Below are 17,457 nucleotides of genomic sequence, written 5' to 3' on the forward strand. Positions count from 1 at the left end.
TTTGACATGGGTCAGTACCCGAGTCACGGGATCAATCACAACACCTCTGGGAATCCAGTCGCTGACATTTTTCAACTGCCATTGTGCTTGACAGAGAAGGTGAAGCCTAAATGGTTCTCTTTCACCTATTTATAAGCTTTTGGCCCCTTGGGCCCAATTTGAGCTTGAGCCCATTTATAGCGACCAACTCTTATACTTAGCCGGCAACCCACCTCGGCCACCATCTAAGTAGGGGTATCACTGCTAGTCACAGGTAAGATTCTAGGCCAACAGGTAAAATTTTTTCTCATTATGAGTGCCACGGTGCAATTTTCAATAAATTTACACAAATTCACAAAAATTCATGCAAAGTCAAGCAATTTCATAATAATTCATGCAAAGTAATGCAATTTCACAAAAATTCACGCGAAGTCATGCATTTCATATTTTAGTGCAAAGTCACTTATTTTTGGGCATAATCACGAAATTTATTACTAACCTTAACTGGCCAAACGCCTTCATTTCTGTTAGAGGAAGTTACTTTTTTGCAAATTCGTCTAAAGTGATGCAATTCAATCAAACTGTTCAAAGAATGCACCCACCTAAAATGCTACATTTCATATCAAGCCATCCCAGGTGGCGCACCCACTATCCGGATCGTCGAAACTAGCGTTTCCCTTCAATTTAAGTCATTCAAAGAAGGCACTTGTCCAAAGTGACAGCAAGTCAAAGTGACGCATTTTAGCAAAGCCGCCAAAATGGCGCAGTCATCCGCAGAAGTCGTCGACCATCATAATGGCGCAACTCCTCCACTCTACATGTCCAAAGTGACACCCGCCCAAACTGGCACATTTCAGATTAAGTCATCCCAGCTAGTGCACCACCACTGTCCAGATTGTCGAAACTAGCGTTTTCCTTCAGTTCAAGCTATTCAAAGAACCTACCCATCGAAAGTGATTCATTTTAGATTAAATCGTCCTTTGGTGGCACACCTCCTGATTGAATCGCCGAAAATGGCATTTCCCTTCAGTTTAAGATGTTCAAAGAACGCACTCATCCAAAGTTACGCATTTCAGCAAAACCGCCAAAATGACGCAGTCACACACAAAAGACATCAAGCATCATGATGCAATTCACCTGCCAAACACCGCCAAAATGGCATTCTACATCAACAAAGCCACCCCGATGGCACACTTTCTACATTCAAGCTGTTCAAAGAATGCAAATCCGTCTAAAAGGACACTCGCCTTGTCTCGACAAGACACAGCAATTCAACAACCATCAGGTAAGTGTGTTTTACTTTCGCATCTACTTTGCACTTTGACGACACCTTGCTCAAAAAGCAAGATATCATCAAAGTAGGGGCAAACTATAGATGCTCAATTTTTCCCCCAAAAAACTCAATTATGATAACCTTTTTGCATAAAATCAAATCGGGACATCTGATCGCTCTAATTCTTAGACTGATGGTCCATGACTAAGATAATTGAGTTGTTTGATCGTTTTTACTTTTTCGAGTTTCCAGGGATTTCACAGTGAAATCGGGCCCAAGAGCGCCTCGAGTTTGCCGGAATGTTCCCCGATGCGCCGTCTCGTTTTACATACCACCTGGGTCAATTTGGTAAAAATCGGTCCAACCCAATTTTAGGGCGCACCAGTGGCACCTACCACCTAAGCCTTAAAAAAGGGCCACCTTTTCCCCATTTGCCTATAAATAGGGCATTAGAAAATGTGATAGGGAAACTAAACTATTTTCAAAACTCAAACTTTGAATCTAGGAAAAACTTGTGTTTTCACTTGGGTCAAGGTCTTTATCCAATCATTTGGAGAAAAACACCCATAACCTAGTGATTAAAAGACCCAGAAACACTCAGATTAGACTTTTTTTGCTTTTGGTGTCTTGAAAACACCACCTTTTTACAGGTTGGGAGACCAATTCGTGATCAACTAGAAAGCTTCTGACTACGTCAGAAGTGGCACACGCCACTAAGTAGTGGGTCTACGCCACTAAGTATGGTGCATGCCACTCCTTTCCCAGTCAAAAAGCCTTAAAATCCTATTCTGAGTCTTCTGATCAAGGCAAGGTCTACACGCCATTACATGTGGCGCACGCCACTTCTAGTGGTGCACAGACCTTCATTTCAGAAGTCTAGAAAATAAAAATCAATAAAATGGTTCCAATTTGAAGTTCCTTGGAGTCAAGCAGAGAGTTATCTCGCTTTGAATCGCGAAAACGACTCATTATGGACTAGATAATCAACAAGAGAGATGGTAGTGATGGGTGTATTTGTTCATCCACCATGATGAACATCAAGACTTTGAACTCTAATCTTGTTTAAATCTTTAGATAAATGCTTTTAATTTACTATCTTTTATTTCCAAGTGATTTAAATTCCAGTATTTTACTTTTTATGCACTTTACTTTAATGTTCTTTAATTTTTCTTAAATCTAACCCATTTAACCTTAGCTTAGAACATCTTAACATTAACATTCATCATTTTTATCATTGTGAATGAATGTGGTTGCTATCTAATTTTCATCAATGAGTATATTTTGTGTTTGTGATTATTTCTTTAATTTTGTTCATTGCTTTTATTTATTAAGCTTAATGTAAAGGACCTTAATGGGTCATATTATTGTATATTTGTAATAGTTAGTGGGTTGAATAATTGCTTGGGGAATTAATTGGGTAGATTGTATATTTAGGATATTAGTTGTAATTCTTTTTTCCTTCTCCCTTTCTTTGGACGATTTAATTTATGTTGTATGTATGAGATAATGTGCATGTTTGCCATGATTTCCAAAATGCATAAAATGTTTTACATCTCGATTTTAGTTAATCATGTTATTAATTATTGTGAATAAGTGGACAACGAAGGAGGTCGATTCTTAACCGGGCAATTCCAAGTGTCTAACACCTTGTTTATATCGTACCAAACTCCCTTATCCAATCTCTGAATTAAAACCGAATTAGAAGATTCTAAAGAACCAATTAATTCGTGATAGTTTCCTAAAGAGGGTGGCGACTCCAAATCAAGACTCTTATCAAAGTAAGAGCCGTTTTTTTAATCCCTTTCTAAAAGGATCACCTTCTTTGAGGATTAATGAATGGGTTTAATAAGAGAAAACCGGTTTGACAAAATAAAATGAACCAAGCTCGTTTCATTCCTTTGCGAAAAAAACCCATCATCTTCAATCGGCACTCAAGGAAGCCAATCGGTCGCTCCACCAAGTGCAGTGACCAAACTACCGACGATTAGCTCTTACGCGGCCTAAGAAGTTTTCTGCTCAACCCCACGCGCCAGCAAGCAATTTCTAACAACTGAGTTTTGTTCTGTGCCATTGACTCAGTGTCAACAATCTACTCCAATGGTTACTTTTTTTATGCAATGACGTTCTGGTGAGGTTTTTCTCAGTTTTCTCATTATGACCATTGTTTGGTGCCTTCACTTTTGTGTTTTATTGAGTATTTAATTTTAATAATCATGGCTGTTGAATCTAAAGCTAGCTGTTATTACTGAGGTGGTTCCAGCAACAACCAAAATCACAAAACATAAGCTTAATGGTAATTATTTAGATTAGAGTAAGAAAATTAGGATTTATTTGAGAAGTGTCGACAAAGAAGATCATCTAACTAATGATTCACCAATTGGTGACACTAGGCAAAGTTGATAAAGGGAAGATGCTTAGTTATTTCTAGAGATTCGAAATTCTATTAACAATGAAATGATTAGTTAAATTAATCATTGTGAATTTATTGAGTTGATAGAGTACCTTGAATTTTGCACTCAAGAAAAGGGAATTGGTCTTTGCGTGTATGAATTCTGCAAAAGATTTTATCAAGCCAGTCAGTAAGATAATCCCCTTAACCTATTTCATGAGAAAATTTACGAGAAATTTAATGTCCTATTACCCTTCAACACTGATGTCAAATATCAGCAAATCCAGAGAGAGCAAATGGTTTTCATGAGCTTTCTTACAGGACTTTCTCCAGCTTTTGAGATTGCCAAATACTAAATTCTTTCAAACACTGATATTACCTCCCTTCAAGATACTTTCCCTAGAATACTACGTATTGAAGGATCTCATACCTCTTTACCTCTCTCATGTATACCTCTTTACCTGAGTTTACCTCTCCCTCTTTCTTTTCACTAATAGGCTCGTGGCCATAGACCCACTATTTACATCGCGCACTGCCTAAAGGCATTCTGATAGACATAGATCCAACAAGAGCAAACAATACCAAAACCTTATATCCAATTGTGGTTTAACACGTCTGGTATCACAATCACATTTTTTTTTTTTTTATACCAAAAGATTTATCTGGTTGAAAGGAGAAACCAAATGAAAAGAGCCACTCTAATGACTTTACTAGTTTACTTCAGTATAAGGTAATAATTGTCAAAACGGAAGCCAAACACTTGCCATAAACAGTGAATTTGGCAACCATTTTTCTATTGATAATAATAATATATAATAACATTGAACGATATTAGTTCCAAAGCTGACAAATGTACTAAGCATTCTTAACAATGGGTGTACCTTTATATTTTCAATTAGCTAATCTCGTAATATAAACTAACCATGTACTAAAAAGCAATAAAGAACGAAGCTATCATCCCAATTAATACAAATATTATGAAAAGAATGTTTGCAGTGGTATTTTGCTGGGAACAAAAAACAGTATCGTAACAAAATTTTTCTTGCGACTATGTTAAAGGTCTCATTCTACCCCAGTAAATTATGAAAAATCTTCCAAGGACAAAAATTTAAATGATCCCTAATGATTCTCAACTACTCAACAACACATTGCTAGTGATCCCCAACTCCTCTCTGACGGGGATAAAATTCTAAGTTACAAGAGAGAATCTTCAACGAGAATTCTGTGGAGGGCAACTCCAGTTCGAATTATCAAGCTGTTTTCACTTTGCGAGAGGGAGGCCGTCGGAATAAGCTTATGAGATCATCAAGACCCTGTTGAACCACATAGGCAACTATCAGTTCTATGACAATTTATGAAGAAAAGAAGCCATGTTCAAAAAATAAGATCAGCATTGACAGTACAAGAAGAGTACATACCCTAGTTGTAATGACAAGAAAGCTGAAAAGCAATATTAAATACGATCCCAGCACAAGAAGCAAGAGCAAGTCAAATGTTACGCTAGCAACCTGCAACACCACATTTCAGCTGATTACCATTAATGCCAAATAAGATGGGACGGAAAAAATTCTTGCATATATTCAACAGTAGAAGCTGAGAAAATGCATATAGGAGCTTTTCTGTTTTTCCTTTTAGATTTCACTATCACAAAAAATGTCATAGGGTCAGCATCATCGAGTATTATGAGTAAATTGTGAAGAGGAAAACATAAAGCCAACACCTAAATTAATATTCGCATGCAGCTTGGAAATTATAACAAAAACGGTTTACAGAAGGTGCTGCCAAATTCAAAATCTACTCTTAACTAATATATTGAGCCGTCATTTTCTACAGAATGTTAGGGCTAATAAGAATAATGTCCTTTCATAAACACCACTGTCATCGAGACATGTAAGAGCCAAATGAAAATGCCACATACAAACACCATTGTGATCCAGAGAAAGGATAGAAGAGACAGTAGAACCTGATATATGTTTAGCTTGGCTTTAGTTGAATCATAGAATGTGAAGATCCCATCAAGCACTTCATGTTGTACAGTTACTTCAGGAGCATGATCTTCTAGTTCCTGGAAAATGGTTAATAAGTTGATGCATCAAGTTAAGTTAGAAAAATATGTTGAAAAGAACAGTTAGTTTCTTTTTTCTGCTATCCCAATATTCTATGGCTTAGTATTCTTCCTATCTTCCAAACATTCGACAAATATACCTGGCCTAATACACACGAATCCTAAATAGATGAACTCCACTACTAATCAAATTTATCAAAACCACAGCCTAATACATTAAATCACCCTGAACTTTGCATCTTGTTGCAATTTCACCCTACTTTAACTTTTATGTCAATTTTACCTCGATTATGACCTTTCGTTGCAATATCACCCTAAATAAAATTTAAAGTTTAAATTTAGCATATAAAATTATTTTTCCGGGCCAACTCTTTCCATGGTTAACTTTTCTTAAGGCTCCCTAAAACAATGCATGAAACGATGTCTTTGTTCTCAGACGATGTCTTTGTTCTCAGTCATATCTTCAGAAAATCTAGGGCTCTCTTAATTTTATTTCAAGAAATTTTATATTCTTCTTTTTCCTTTAAAGGACAATAAAAGAAGTGACAACTAAACAACCTCTTGTACTGTCGCTAACACAGCCATGGAAAAGTTTTTGAGGACAAGAGCACTAATTTCAAATTTCGCTGCTCACTTCGTAATAACCATTCAGAGAATTAATTAGCCACTTTTGATGGATTAGGATAATTGGGTCACCAAGATTGGGAATTTCCTTAAGGGTTGTCTTCGATTCTTTGGGAATTTTGAAGCACAGTTGTGAACTTGAATTCACTTCTGATTTTCAATAGTAACCATAGGTGAAAACATATAAAAAAGGAATAGTAAGAGTGGGCCTGTTTGAGAATAGCAGTCTTTGACTGGAACAAGGTTCAGAGTTTAGAATTGTTAGATAGCAAATTTTAGTAGAAAGGAAGAGTTTTTTTTATTGAAAGAATCACCATTAGAGAATTTAAATTAGTGTTTTTCTTACTTAGTTTAATCTTTGCAGAGAGAGACTGAGATGAATGTGAACAAGGAGAGGAAGATGACAGGTGTTTTTTCCCCGCTTCTAATATGGAGTCGTTTTGGTAGATAGGTTGATAAACTAAGCTTGGGTTAAGTTAACCCAAGCTGTTAAGTGGGTCCTGCATAAAATAATATTTTATGCTAAATTTAAACATTAATTGAGTTTTAGGATGCTATTGCAACTAAAGGTCGCAATTAGTGTAGAATTGACACAGGTCAAAATAGGGTGAAAATTGCAACAAGAGATAAAGTTCAGAGTGATTTAATGCATTAGGCCTCAAAACCACCATATGCCATAGCATCCAATTGATAGCAACCACAAGAAGTTGAGCAAACTCCACATCATAAACACACGAGAACCAAGTGCTCCAAACAACACCAACAGCCCCTTCCCCAAAAATAAATGAAAGATGCTAAAGAACTCAGCAAAAACAGAAATCAGTCTACAGTATGTCATTATCAAAATTACCATTAAATCCAAAGACACTTCCTTAGAGTCAAAAAGAAAAACAAAAAATGCAATCTCCTTTTGTCAGGCATTTGCAAGCATAATTGCTTAGTGCAAAGTAAAAAGAAAAAATCAGTTGCATTAAAAAATCTCAATTGCATTCTTTGAACAGAAAAACAAGTTGGCTGTAACTGAATGAAATTCAATTTAGTTTTCATCCGCAGTGGAAATACTTGGGAACAAAGAGGAATATTTTTAACGAAAACCAAGAGAAAACCAACAATAATTACCATATGTTTAGTGAAATAACAGAAACCAAGAAGACCATAAAGATGTGGTGAAAAAAATAATTTCAAAATTGGTCACCTTTCTCAATGCCATCACAAGGGGGTCATTCTTTGAAAGGAACGGTGCCACTCGAGGTGTTCGTGACAAAAGATCTAACCATGACCGTACATAAGCAGGATTAACAGCCAAACTACTATCGTCTGCGAAGATTTTGATTTTCTCCCCTTGATAATTGTAGACATGTCTCTGAATGCAATAGAAGGAAAAGGTCACATTAGGGATCTTAAAACTAAAAGATGAACTGAAAATATATTTCATTTAGACTTTCTTCAGAAGTTGCCAGAAAAGAATTTTTTACCAATCTGAATATTTAGGAAATGAACAATACATTCAAGTATATAATAGGACAAATAAGTTTTTATGTACACATTAACGTAAACAAAGAGGAACCAAATTGGTCCTTGAGACCTTGCTTCTAGTTTGATATGGCCTCATTGGGATGGACGTCAATAAATGTGTGTGCATTCGTCGATCAAGTACAACATCAGAATAAGTATCTATTCTAGTGAAGTAAACTCATTCAGTGGTATGTTAACCTTACCGCAATACTCTCAGCAACTAACTTGATACTTCTGATAATTGCAGTTTCATTTACAAAATTTCTGTGCAGAAAACCAATATCTCAGAAAAACATGGAAAGTAAGAGGATCTATGAAAAAGATTCAAGTTAAAAGCAGAACCTGCTATCGGAAAGACCTCCAGTGCTTTCTAACATTTCTGGTGCTACAGAGAGTTCAGAAATGGTGGCAGCAGTGACCCTCAGTCTTGAAAACTGTTCATGCTCCCAAGCTACCTACAGCATGTCAACAGCTATATCACCTTGTCTAAATGAGAGCAGTAAATGCACGGCATTTCCATATCAAGTAAAAAATGATTATTCTAACAGATCATGCTTCTTGTTGAGGCACATGCAACATGCCCATGCTGAGTGATCAAGATTCTAATAGAGTGCAATGTCATCAGTAAAACAGAAAGCATACACCAAGTACATTAACATCAGTAACCTTGCAACAGGATCAAAGCATCAGTCAAGAACAAAAAAGGTGGTCTCTAACACCGCACTAGCTCTATATGAGCTCAGAAATTTAGGGTAATGGATTCATAGACAAAGTGGAAAATATGAGTGCTGCGACCTCTTATCTACCTCTACCATTTGATGAGTCAAAAACCCTATATTCAAACAAAATCACATCTCAGTTTTAACTACTTTTCCAAAGTCAAAAACTTCACGCATCCACATTAATAAAGATGACTCTTCTTAAACAGTAACTTGAAAATTAGAAATACTTGGGAGGGGGAGAGGGAGGATTAGGATTGATACACAAAAATAAAATCATCAGGGTAGATTAACTTACTCTAGGATTTGAAATATTGATTTTCTTGTGCTTCAGACCAACTTCAACACCTAACTCTTTTGCTACACTAGAGAAACCCTGGAAAAATCTCCATGTCAAATCATAAAAAACAATAGCTCTCAGCTCTGAAAATGGAAAAGCTCTATTCATTTAAAATTTCCATCAACTTACTTCAAAAATTTGTTTGATATAAGCATTTTCAGGAGGCTTAGACACATGAATCCACAATTCATTATCCCATGAGCCAATACTATTTAAGCAAATTGCATAGTCAATGCTCTCACGTAACCGTTGATCAAAGCTCCTTAGCCACTACAGAAGATTAGACATTGATATGATTGAATTATTATAAATAAAAGTGGACAAAGAATTTAAAGTAATAGGAAAGGTAATGAATGTAAAACGCCTATAAAAGATAATTAAAGTTGAATCTAACAATGGATGATAAGCACCTTTTGAGTTCCATTGTAATTATAAGGTCCACCAGATGTTAGCCCAAAAAGTAAATTATACCTTCCTCTTGTCCTTGGATTTGAATAGAGAAGAGAAAATAACCTAGCTATTTCAAGAAGAGCTACCACGCCACTTCCATTGCTATCACTTCCAACTGATAATGCCTACAAAAATAACTTTTGATGATTACAGCATATAGAAGTATTTATTTAAGGAAAATAAATAAATCACATACAGGAGCAGTCCCAAATGTGTCATATGATGCAACAACAGCAATGGTTGGAAGTTGATTTGGATCTCCATCTGCTTTCAAACCTGGCAACCATCCCTGCAACAGTTAAAAGGATTGATCAGATAAGATTCAGAACAAATAAGCTTAGTAGTTCAATAGTTTCGAAAAAGTTGTCCAGATAAGATACAGAATGAATGAGGAAACAGTAGCTAACTTAAAAGGAACTTTGTTCATAAACAAGCACCATTAGCACGATCAACAAGCCTACAATTCTCAGCAATTGAGACTACCTGTACAATGAATGCAAACAGTGGCTGACTTCCAGTCAATAAATTTGTTTTCTATTATAGCAGTAGATGCTACATTGGATTTGAATCAGATTTAGGATCAATTCAAATTGATTGAATGACTCCACTACGTTTGTTGCTGGCAAACAAGGAAGTCTACTGTTTATTGTTATATAGTGTATGCTAAAATTTCAATTCAGCATTTACCCTCTGTTATAATATATATGTACACTTCTTCATTTTCTAGACTAATAGTACATAATGTCCAAGTTTCAGTACTTCCAATTTGTTAATAAAAACATGGGAAAATACATAATATTTTGCTTTAATCAAACAACAGCCTTATGGATATTGTAAGAGAGGCTTTCAAGTTGCTTACACCTAATGCTTCAGAAATTCATAGGTGGATAGGACTGAGTAGAATTTGGTAAAACTGATCAAACCGAACCAAAAAACCTTAAAACCAAACTGATTTAACCCAAAAAGTAAGTCTAAACCAAAAAACTAAAGATTTGGTTTGGTTTGATCCTATAAACAATTTCGTTTGGTTTGATTTGGTTTGGCTTTCCTTCTACAAAAGGTCAGTCTGCACTGGTTCGAACTAAACCAACCAAATGTTCACCCCATGGGTGTAATCAGTCAAAGCCAATAGAATAATTTCATTAGCACAAAATATTTACATGAACTTTGATGATGTAAGAAAGTTCTCCTTTTAGCCTATAGCCAAATGGTAGACAAAGTGTAAGTAAGAATTTCTCTTCACAGGCCTATAGATATAATATGGCAGAAAGAGAGTGGGTTCCATAACTATCTTACTAATTTTTCTTGCCCGAGAGCTGCTAAAGCCCACTGAGTTATTTCAAAATAATATTGATTAAAATATAGAAGTTGAAGACAACAGATTTTCATCCGAAAGTGTTCGTTAATGCATGTATGATGCTATTTTTAGTGGTAGCATGGGTTGGCAGTGGCAGGGATCAGGTTATTATTCATGCTGGGGAAAGCTAGAAGCAAGTGTTTGAAACTTTTGACTGCCTACAGAACGGCTCTAGTGGCCAACCTCGCTGGCACTACAAAATTACCTAAACTAGGATATGGGATAAAAAAAAAAAAAAGTCAAGGTAAGATGAAAAAAATGGGACACAACAAATACCAAGGGAATGATATATTCTTGAAAGCAAAATCTAGGTCCTTTGTTAAAGTTTTGCAACGAAATCATATGAATATAAGTTCCCAATATTTTCCATTGCAGTAACACTTCATGAGAAGGAGATCAATAAGATCCTATGACTATTATTTTCCCATGACAAAGACAAATGAAAAATTGAATATAATACTGTGTTCAACTATTCAAAGATATATCAATTATAAACAATCATTTGCAAGATATTTTATTTCATTATAACTGGTTATCACATATGAGAGAAAAAGTTGAAAAGGGACCTGAATGTTTGTGATGGTGGGAATTGCAATTTTCTTAGGTTCTGGTGCTGACACAACAAACTTGTATCTGCAACATTTTCAAGCAAAGACCGCCATCAGAAATCTTGACAGCAATAAACATACTCCAAAGCTTTATTGTTCCTAACAGAACAAAATACTAACACATATATGGCGACAAATGCATATACATGTATAAGTACACTGCATTTGGCAAGGCCATCCATTAGTAGATATCCATACAGATCTAATACCAATACAGGAAGCAAAATTTTTTAGTTTCTAAACAACTATTAAAACATTATGACTGACAAATCAGAAGCAATAAATAAATTCTAAGCTCCAGACAAAGTAGGCAAGAGCAAGAGTAAATGCCATTAATTCTAAACATGGCTCATAAAATATATGCATTAATTAAACCAAAGGCTCTATGGAACTGTAAGATCAGAAATTTCTAAGCAATCTGAATCCTACCTTGATGCAAACTGCTAGTCAAGATCAGTCTATGTCCCCTCAACCTGTGTTTCCATTTCCATATTTTACTAAAGGCTTAATTCTCCTCAAAACCATGTGAATCTCATTATGTGTTTTTCCATTTTCCTTTCTTTTTTTATATGTTCTTCATTAATCCTGTCCTACAAAAGAAACTGAAAGGAGAGCAGAGGCAGCTAATTGTAACTCCAGTCCCAGCAACAGGTTGTGAAAACAACAAAGACAACATATAGGGATTCAAATTTGCAAGTTTGACTGTATAATGCTAGGAACAGACAAGATGCAGAATATTCAAAAAGCACCCAAGTCATCCTATCACAAAAATCTGTTATGTTCTATGTTAATTTGCACATCAACTAAAACTCTCACATCCCGTTGATGAGGTGATCAACTAACCCGCCAGTAGTAGCAGTAGCAGGTTGGCCGGTTGCATCACTCCTCTTGACATCAGCCAACACAGCATCAATGTCATCATCTTCAAAAGCAAAATATACAGGATACTGTAACCAAAAAGGATTAGAAAACATACATAACAAAATAAGGTCACTAAATAGGGAAAAAGGAGAAAAGAAAAGGCATCGGGGGTAAGTAGATATAATTTTCAAAGATAACATATATTTAAAACTGTATAATTATCTGGGTTCGAAACATCCTCTGAGCAGCACATGGGTGAAAATTTAGAAAATTGGGGAAATTATTTGAAATGGTTGAATGTACAATAACTGCTTCACATGCTAGTCTGAATTGGGAGCACCACAAGGAACTCACACAAGATTGCAGTCTTATACCATTACAATATTACTTAAAAGCATCAGTAGAGGGTTGGGTGCTTATTTTTAAGTGGGATGAATCTAATTACCAGGCATAATATAGGTGATGATGATATAATTCATTAATGATATGGTATTGATATCTGGAATACAACTTAATTTTAATTTAGAACCATAAATCTTAGACCAAGGGATATTCAAAATCCTATGTACAATTACGAGTGAGTGCATTCACACACGAGGGAAAGAATGACTCCAAAGACTCCTTTCTCAAGCAAATTAAGGGAACAAGAAATGATTTGTGCTTCCTTTCACAGCCCAACAAGTAATCTAGCTTGAGATAGTGAGAAGACACCTTGTAATGTGATACAAGAAAAAGATTAGCTAAAACCTGCCTAATCTGTCATGTCCATTTAAAGTTTCTAATAACTCATAAGACCGATCCATTCTCTATTTTCCAGTTTCTAGTGAGCCATGAGGATCCCTACACTTGATAGGTTTAATAGCACTTATGACACACACTTTACAGACATTGTTAATGCACTTCAAAAGCAAACATCGCAGGCCACTCATCTTGCATCTTGAGTTTCTTTTTCAGCATATACTTTTATTTCAATCAATGGCCAAGCATAAATTCATCCCAAATTTTGCAATTTTAACCATGTGGGGCACTAGACTTTGTGAATGACCTATTGTGCACTTGAACTTGTACATTTTGATAGGGTTTCTGGCTTTTATATGTAAATATTAATTTAATGTGCAATTAGCATAACTTTTAGAACAATAATTTTTACATTTTTCAACTAATTAATTAGGTGTTTAATTGATCTAATTTTACAAGTTAAATTGTTCAATAAAATGATTTTGCAAGCTGAAGCATTTAATAGGTGTAATGTTATAAGTTAAGGTATTTGATGAATCAAAGCAAAAGTTAAAGAGTGCCACAAGGTTAAATTAACAAAATTCAAGGTGAAATTATGTATTAAGCCCTCAATCAATTGTTTAGTAGTCATTCTGAAATTCTTGGCCATAAACATTATTGCACACTTATTTGTTGGACTATAATATACACACACACATACATATAGGCATTGAATGACATTTTTCAGCATGTTCTTCATATGATTCAACAATAGTACACGGGAAAGAGGCAACCATCCAACTAAAAAACATGAAAGGTCTATCACATTCTATTAGGTAGGTAAATTTGGTGCAAGGAAGGAAACATCTGAAATTTTGATAAAAATTGGCTGCCTAGCCATGATGGCGAGAATCAACTGGGGAAGACTTAGGAGTTAGCAGGGTAAATGGAATAGAAATAATTTTGTTACTCTATCACAAATCGGATTACAAATGAGAATTTCAGCAGGAGAAACAAGACAGAACACCTTGAGGGGAAAGATTTAAGAGAATAAAACAATAAAGGAAGTGAGTTGCAAGTGTTAGCTGGAACCTACAAAGATTAGTAAAGTTTTGAACTCCAACTTTGTTGAGCATTAAGTGAACATGACAGGGACATCCAACACTCTACATGGTTGTCTATGGTCTTATAATCTACTTCAAGCCATAATAATAATAAGCATACACTAAAATCAATCAGCTAGCGATCTAACTAGGAAAAAGAAAATTAAACCAACAATATGCGGCAAATAGAAAAGGATCTCGTCTACTATTTCACTCACAGGTATGTTGGCATGTAAAAGTAATCGTTCAAGCTCCACCAATACGATCTTCATAAGCTGCTTGTCGTCATGTATTTGATGGTTATTCCCCGTGTCACCTCTATTTTCAAAATTAAACATTTGGGGAAGCAAAAACAACAACCCACCGAGAGGCTTTCTTTGAGTAATGTACTCTGTCATTTGACAATTAACAAAAGAAAATCTCAACCACGAAAGCCCATATACTCAATCAATCAATATGACAAAAGTCCAGTACATACACTTCCACTTAATTTGGAAAGACTAGGAACCTACTAGATTAAGAAGCAACTTAACTTAAGTAACAATTAGCAACTAACAGGAAACAGGTACCTTTAACAAAAGTGATATTTAGTTCCCGAACAGGAATCATGACAACGGTACGCGAAAGATCGGCACCAGGAGCGAAATGCAAAGAGCCAGCGTGGTGGTTAAGGTTGGCGAGGCGAGATCCGAAGGGGACACCGGAGATGTCATACTGAATAAGACGGTAAACGTCGACGACGGTGGCGGCGTCACAGAGCTCGACGCAGGCGACAAGTATGAGAACCAGAGCGATCATGGAATACACAGACTCGAGCATTTGGCGCTCGTGTGGTTTCTTCGGAGACATGGAATTGTATTGGATTTGGATCGGAACTGTTTAGGGTTTCAAATGATTTGATTTGATCTGACAAAATATCAATATAATAGAATAGAATAGTAAATAGTGAGCTTCACAGAGCATGGAGTTTGGTTGCAGCGAAACACTTTTTACTAACGTTGTTTACTTTGCTCTTACCAACTACTTGAGTGGTTCGAGCATTCTGGGGATTAATTAAGCAAATATATCTCGGATATTTCAAATTTCACACAAATATTTTCGAGATAACTACTAAAATTTTAATATTTAACTTATATCTATAATAATATACACTTTAAGGTATGGCCTCATTCAACAATAATTTTAATGTATCATTTAATGTTTTGACCAAATTAAAATATCATCCCTAATATTTATAGATTGGGAGGCTTGATAAAAAAGATTAATCTTTTAAAGTTTAGTGCAATAATAATAAAATAATTGACATTACTTTTTCTGTTCTAAAATATAATACAGAAATTAAAAAAGCAATTAATTCTTCTAAATTATAATAAAATTAAGGATAAATATCATTTATTATTTTTTTAAAATATTCAAAACAATTTATATTTCGATATAAAATAACTACTAAAAAATAATTTATATTTGGGATAATAGTACAGTTTAACAACTAATGAAACAATTAGTTTGATGCAACACAGTTTGTCTATCAATGATTTTATTAATTGGAACACTTCCAATTAAACTATATTTTCAACAGTTGTAAGATAGTTGGACCAACTATGGGAAAGCCTTCATTAAAACCAATGTAAAGCTTCACCATTTACTTTCTTGAAGAGAAGAATGTTAGGCTCAGTTTGACTTCATCTAAAGCCGCCCTACTGTTATTGCCATCAAGTTTTGGTTCTTTGATCTCACAGTTGCATAACAAAATATTCTCTCTCCTGAATAAATTTTTGCTTCACATGCCAACAAACCTGCCGCCCTTATTGTATGAAAATATCTCAAGGTTGCAGGACAAGGATAAAAGAAAAGAAAATCCCAAGAAAATATAATTATATCCGTCGTTACTTCGCACTTTATATACTATTTTTGTTCCATAATACTTATAATATTTAAAATTTTACATCATTTAAGAAAATTATTAAATTTATCTAAGTTATAAGAAATTGAGTAAATTGATTATGTTACCTTTAATTTAATACTAATTCTCTAAGAAAATCATTAAATTGAATTAATAATTATTGGTCATATAAAAAAAGGGTAAACAAAGAAAATAAATATTTATCATTCTTTGAAACTATAAAATGTGACAAGTATTTTGAAATAAACTATTTTGTCAAATGTGACAAGTATTATAGAACGGAGGTAATGTATATATATATATATATATATACTTAAAAACTAGATAATTTTGTTTAAAAAAATACAAATGAGAAATAATGTTTTAGTATAAGTAAGGAATTAAATTAATAATACAAAGAGCTAAGAATAAAAGCAATAGAAAAAAATAATAATAACCCTTGCTTATAAGTATTATCATCTATATATATATATATACATACACTGGTGTTCAATTACATGTAATACAACATACTTGTTAGAATGATTATTTATAATTTATTTTTTATATACTTTTTATTAATTTTTACAAAAATAATATAAAAATTCAATATTTTTAGTTATAATTATTACATGTATAAAAATAGGTGCAAACCACTATCATACATATTTAGTATTTGATGAAACATTATGATAATTTTTTTACAATAGAATTTTTGACAAAATGGAATTATTACGAAGTCAAAAATAAATAACCATTTGATCCAAGATCTCACCATATATAAAAATAAATACATATATATATTATTGGTAATCAAATTCGAAATTTTTTTTTGTAATAGTATATCAAAATAAAAAAAATCAAAAGTTAAAATTATTACATCAGCCATTTAATAATAACTAGTCAAATTTTCGAGCTTCGCACGCAAGTATTATATATTTTTTAAATAAATATTATCACTGAATTATGTTATTATTTTTAAAAGCTATTGATTTGTGAATAAAAAATAATTACAAATATTCTAAATAAATTTTTGATTAATAACAATATTTAATCCTTATTTATTTGAATATTCTAAGATAAAATAATAAGCTATTGATTTGTGAATAAAAATAATTACAAATATTCTAAATAAATTTTTGATTAATAACAATATTTAATCCTTATTTATTTGAATATTCCAAGATCAAATTATGTTTTTATACCATCTTATCTCTTATTTATTCTATTTGGATAGATTATATGTAACACCCTCTGGCTAGTCCCATGAGACCCGACGACGGATGCCACATTCGGTGCCGGATACACCGTCTTAACTTAACATACAAATCATAAAATTAGATTATTGTCACGACCCGTTTCCGTGGGCCGGACCGGCACTAGGGCCCAGGTAAGCTTAAGGCCCCCGAGGCCCGTAGTAAGCCTAAATTATTCAATCTGTCTCAATTTCATCAAAACAGTAAGCCTCTATACAAACATATGGCCCAATCTCGATTAACACATAATATATAACCTGGGGCCTATTCACAATAAATTATAATCACATTATGGGCTTACTGGTTCACCTGCGGCTAG

General features: G+C 34.1%; 1 protein-coding gene across 1 annotated transcript; it reads right to left on the reverse strand.

Moving 5' to 3' along the window:
* Positions 1-4,593: 4,593 nt before the first annotated feature.
* Positions 4,594-15,039, reverse strand: LOC105646424 (M28 Zn-peptidase nicastrin). The gene is made up of 14 exons (XM_012232279.4): positions 14,570-15,039; positions 14,219-14,391; positions 12,163-12,266; positions 11,278-11,344; positions 9,551-9,643; positions 9,315-9,479; positions 9,034-9,174; positions 8,863-8,940; positions 8,188-8,300; positions 8,049-8,109; positions 7,526-7,693; positions 5,605-5,706; positions 5,060-5,149; positions 4,594-4,954 (listed from the first exon to the last, which is right to left on the reverse strand). Exons 1-14 carry the CDS (start codon positions 14,847-14,849, stop codon positions 4,892-4,894), a joined length of 1,698 nt encoding a protein of 565 aa, XP_012087669.1. The 5' UTR covers positions 14,850-15,039; the 3' UTR covers positions 4,594-4,891.
* Positions 15,040-17,457: the final 2,418 nt, after the last annotated feature.

This window comes from Jatropha curcas, chromosome 1, assembly GCF_041381405.1.
Source record: "Jatropha curcas cultivar XTBG-Jc1 chromosome 1, XTBG_Jcur_1.0, whole genome shotgun sequence".
Lineage (NCBI taxonomy): Eukaryota > Viridiplantae > Streptophyta > Magnoliopsida > Malpighiales > Euphorbiaceae > Jatropha > Jatropha curcas.

Bases quoted from the DNA above. Each gene is read 5' to 3' on its own strand.
- LOC105646424 (XM_012232279.4), bottom strand. From the start codon at position 14,849: ATGTCTCCGAAGAAACCACACGAGCGCCAAATGCTCGAGTCTGTGTAT. The intron at 11,345-12,162 runs GTTAGTTGATCA...AAAATGTTGCAG, and splicing joins GCTACTGCTACTACTGGCGG to ATACAAGTTTGTTGTGTCAG. The intron at 8,301-8,862 runs GTAAGTTAATCT...GACATGCTGTAG, and splicing joins TCAATATTTCAAATCCTAGA to GTAGCTTGGGAGCATGAACA.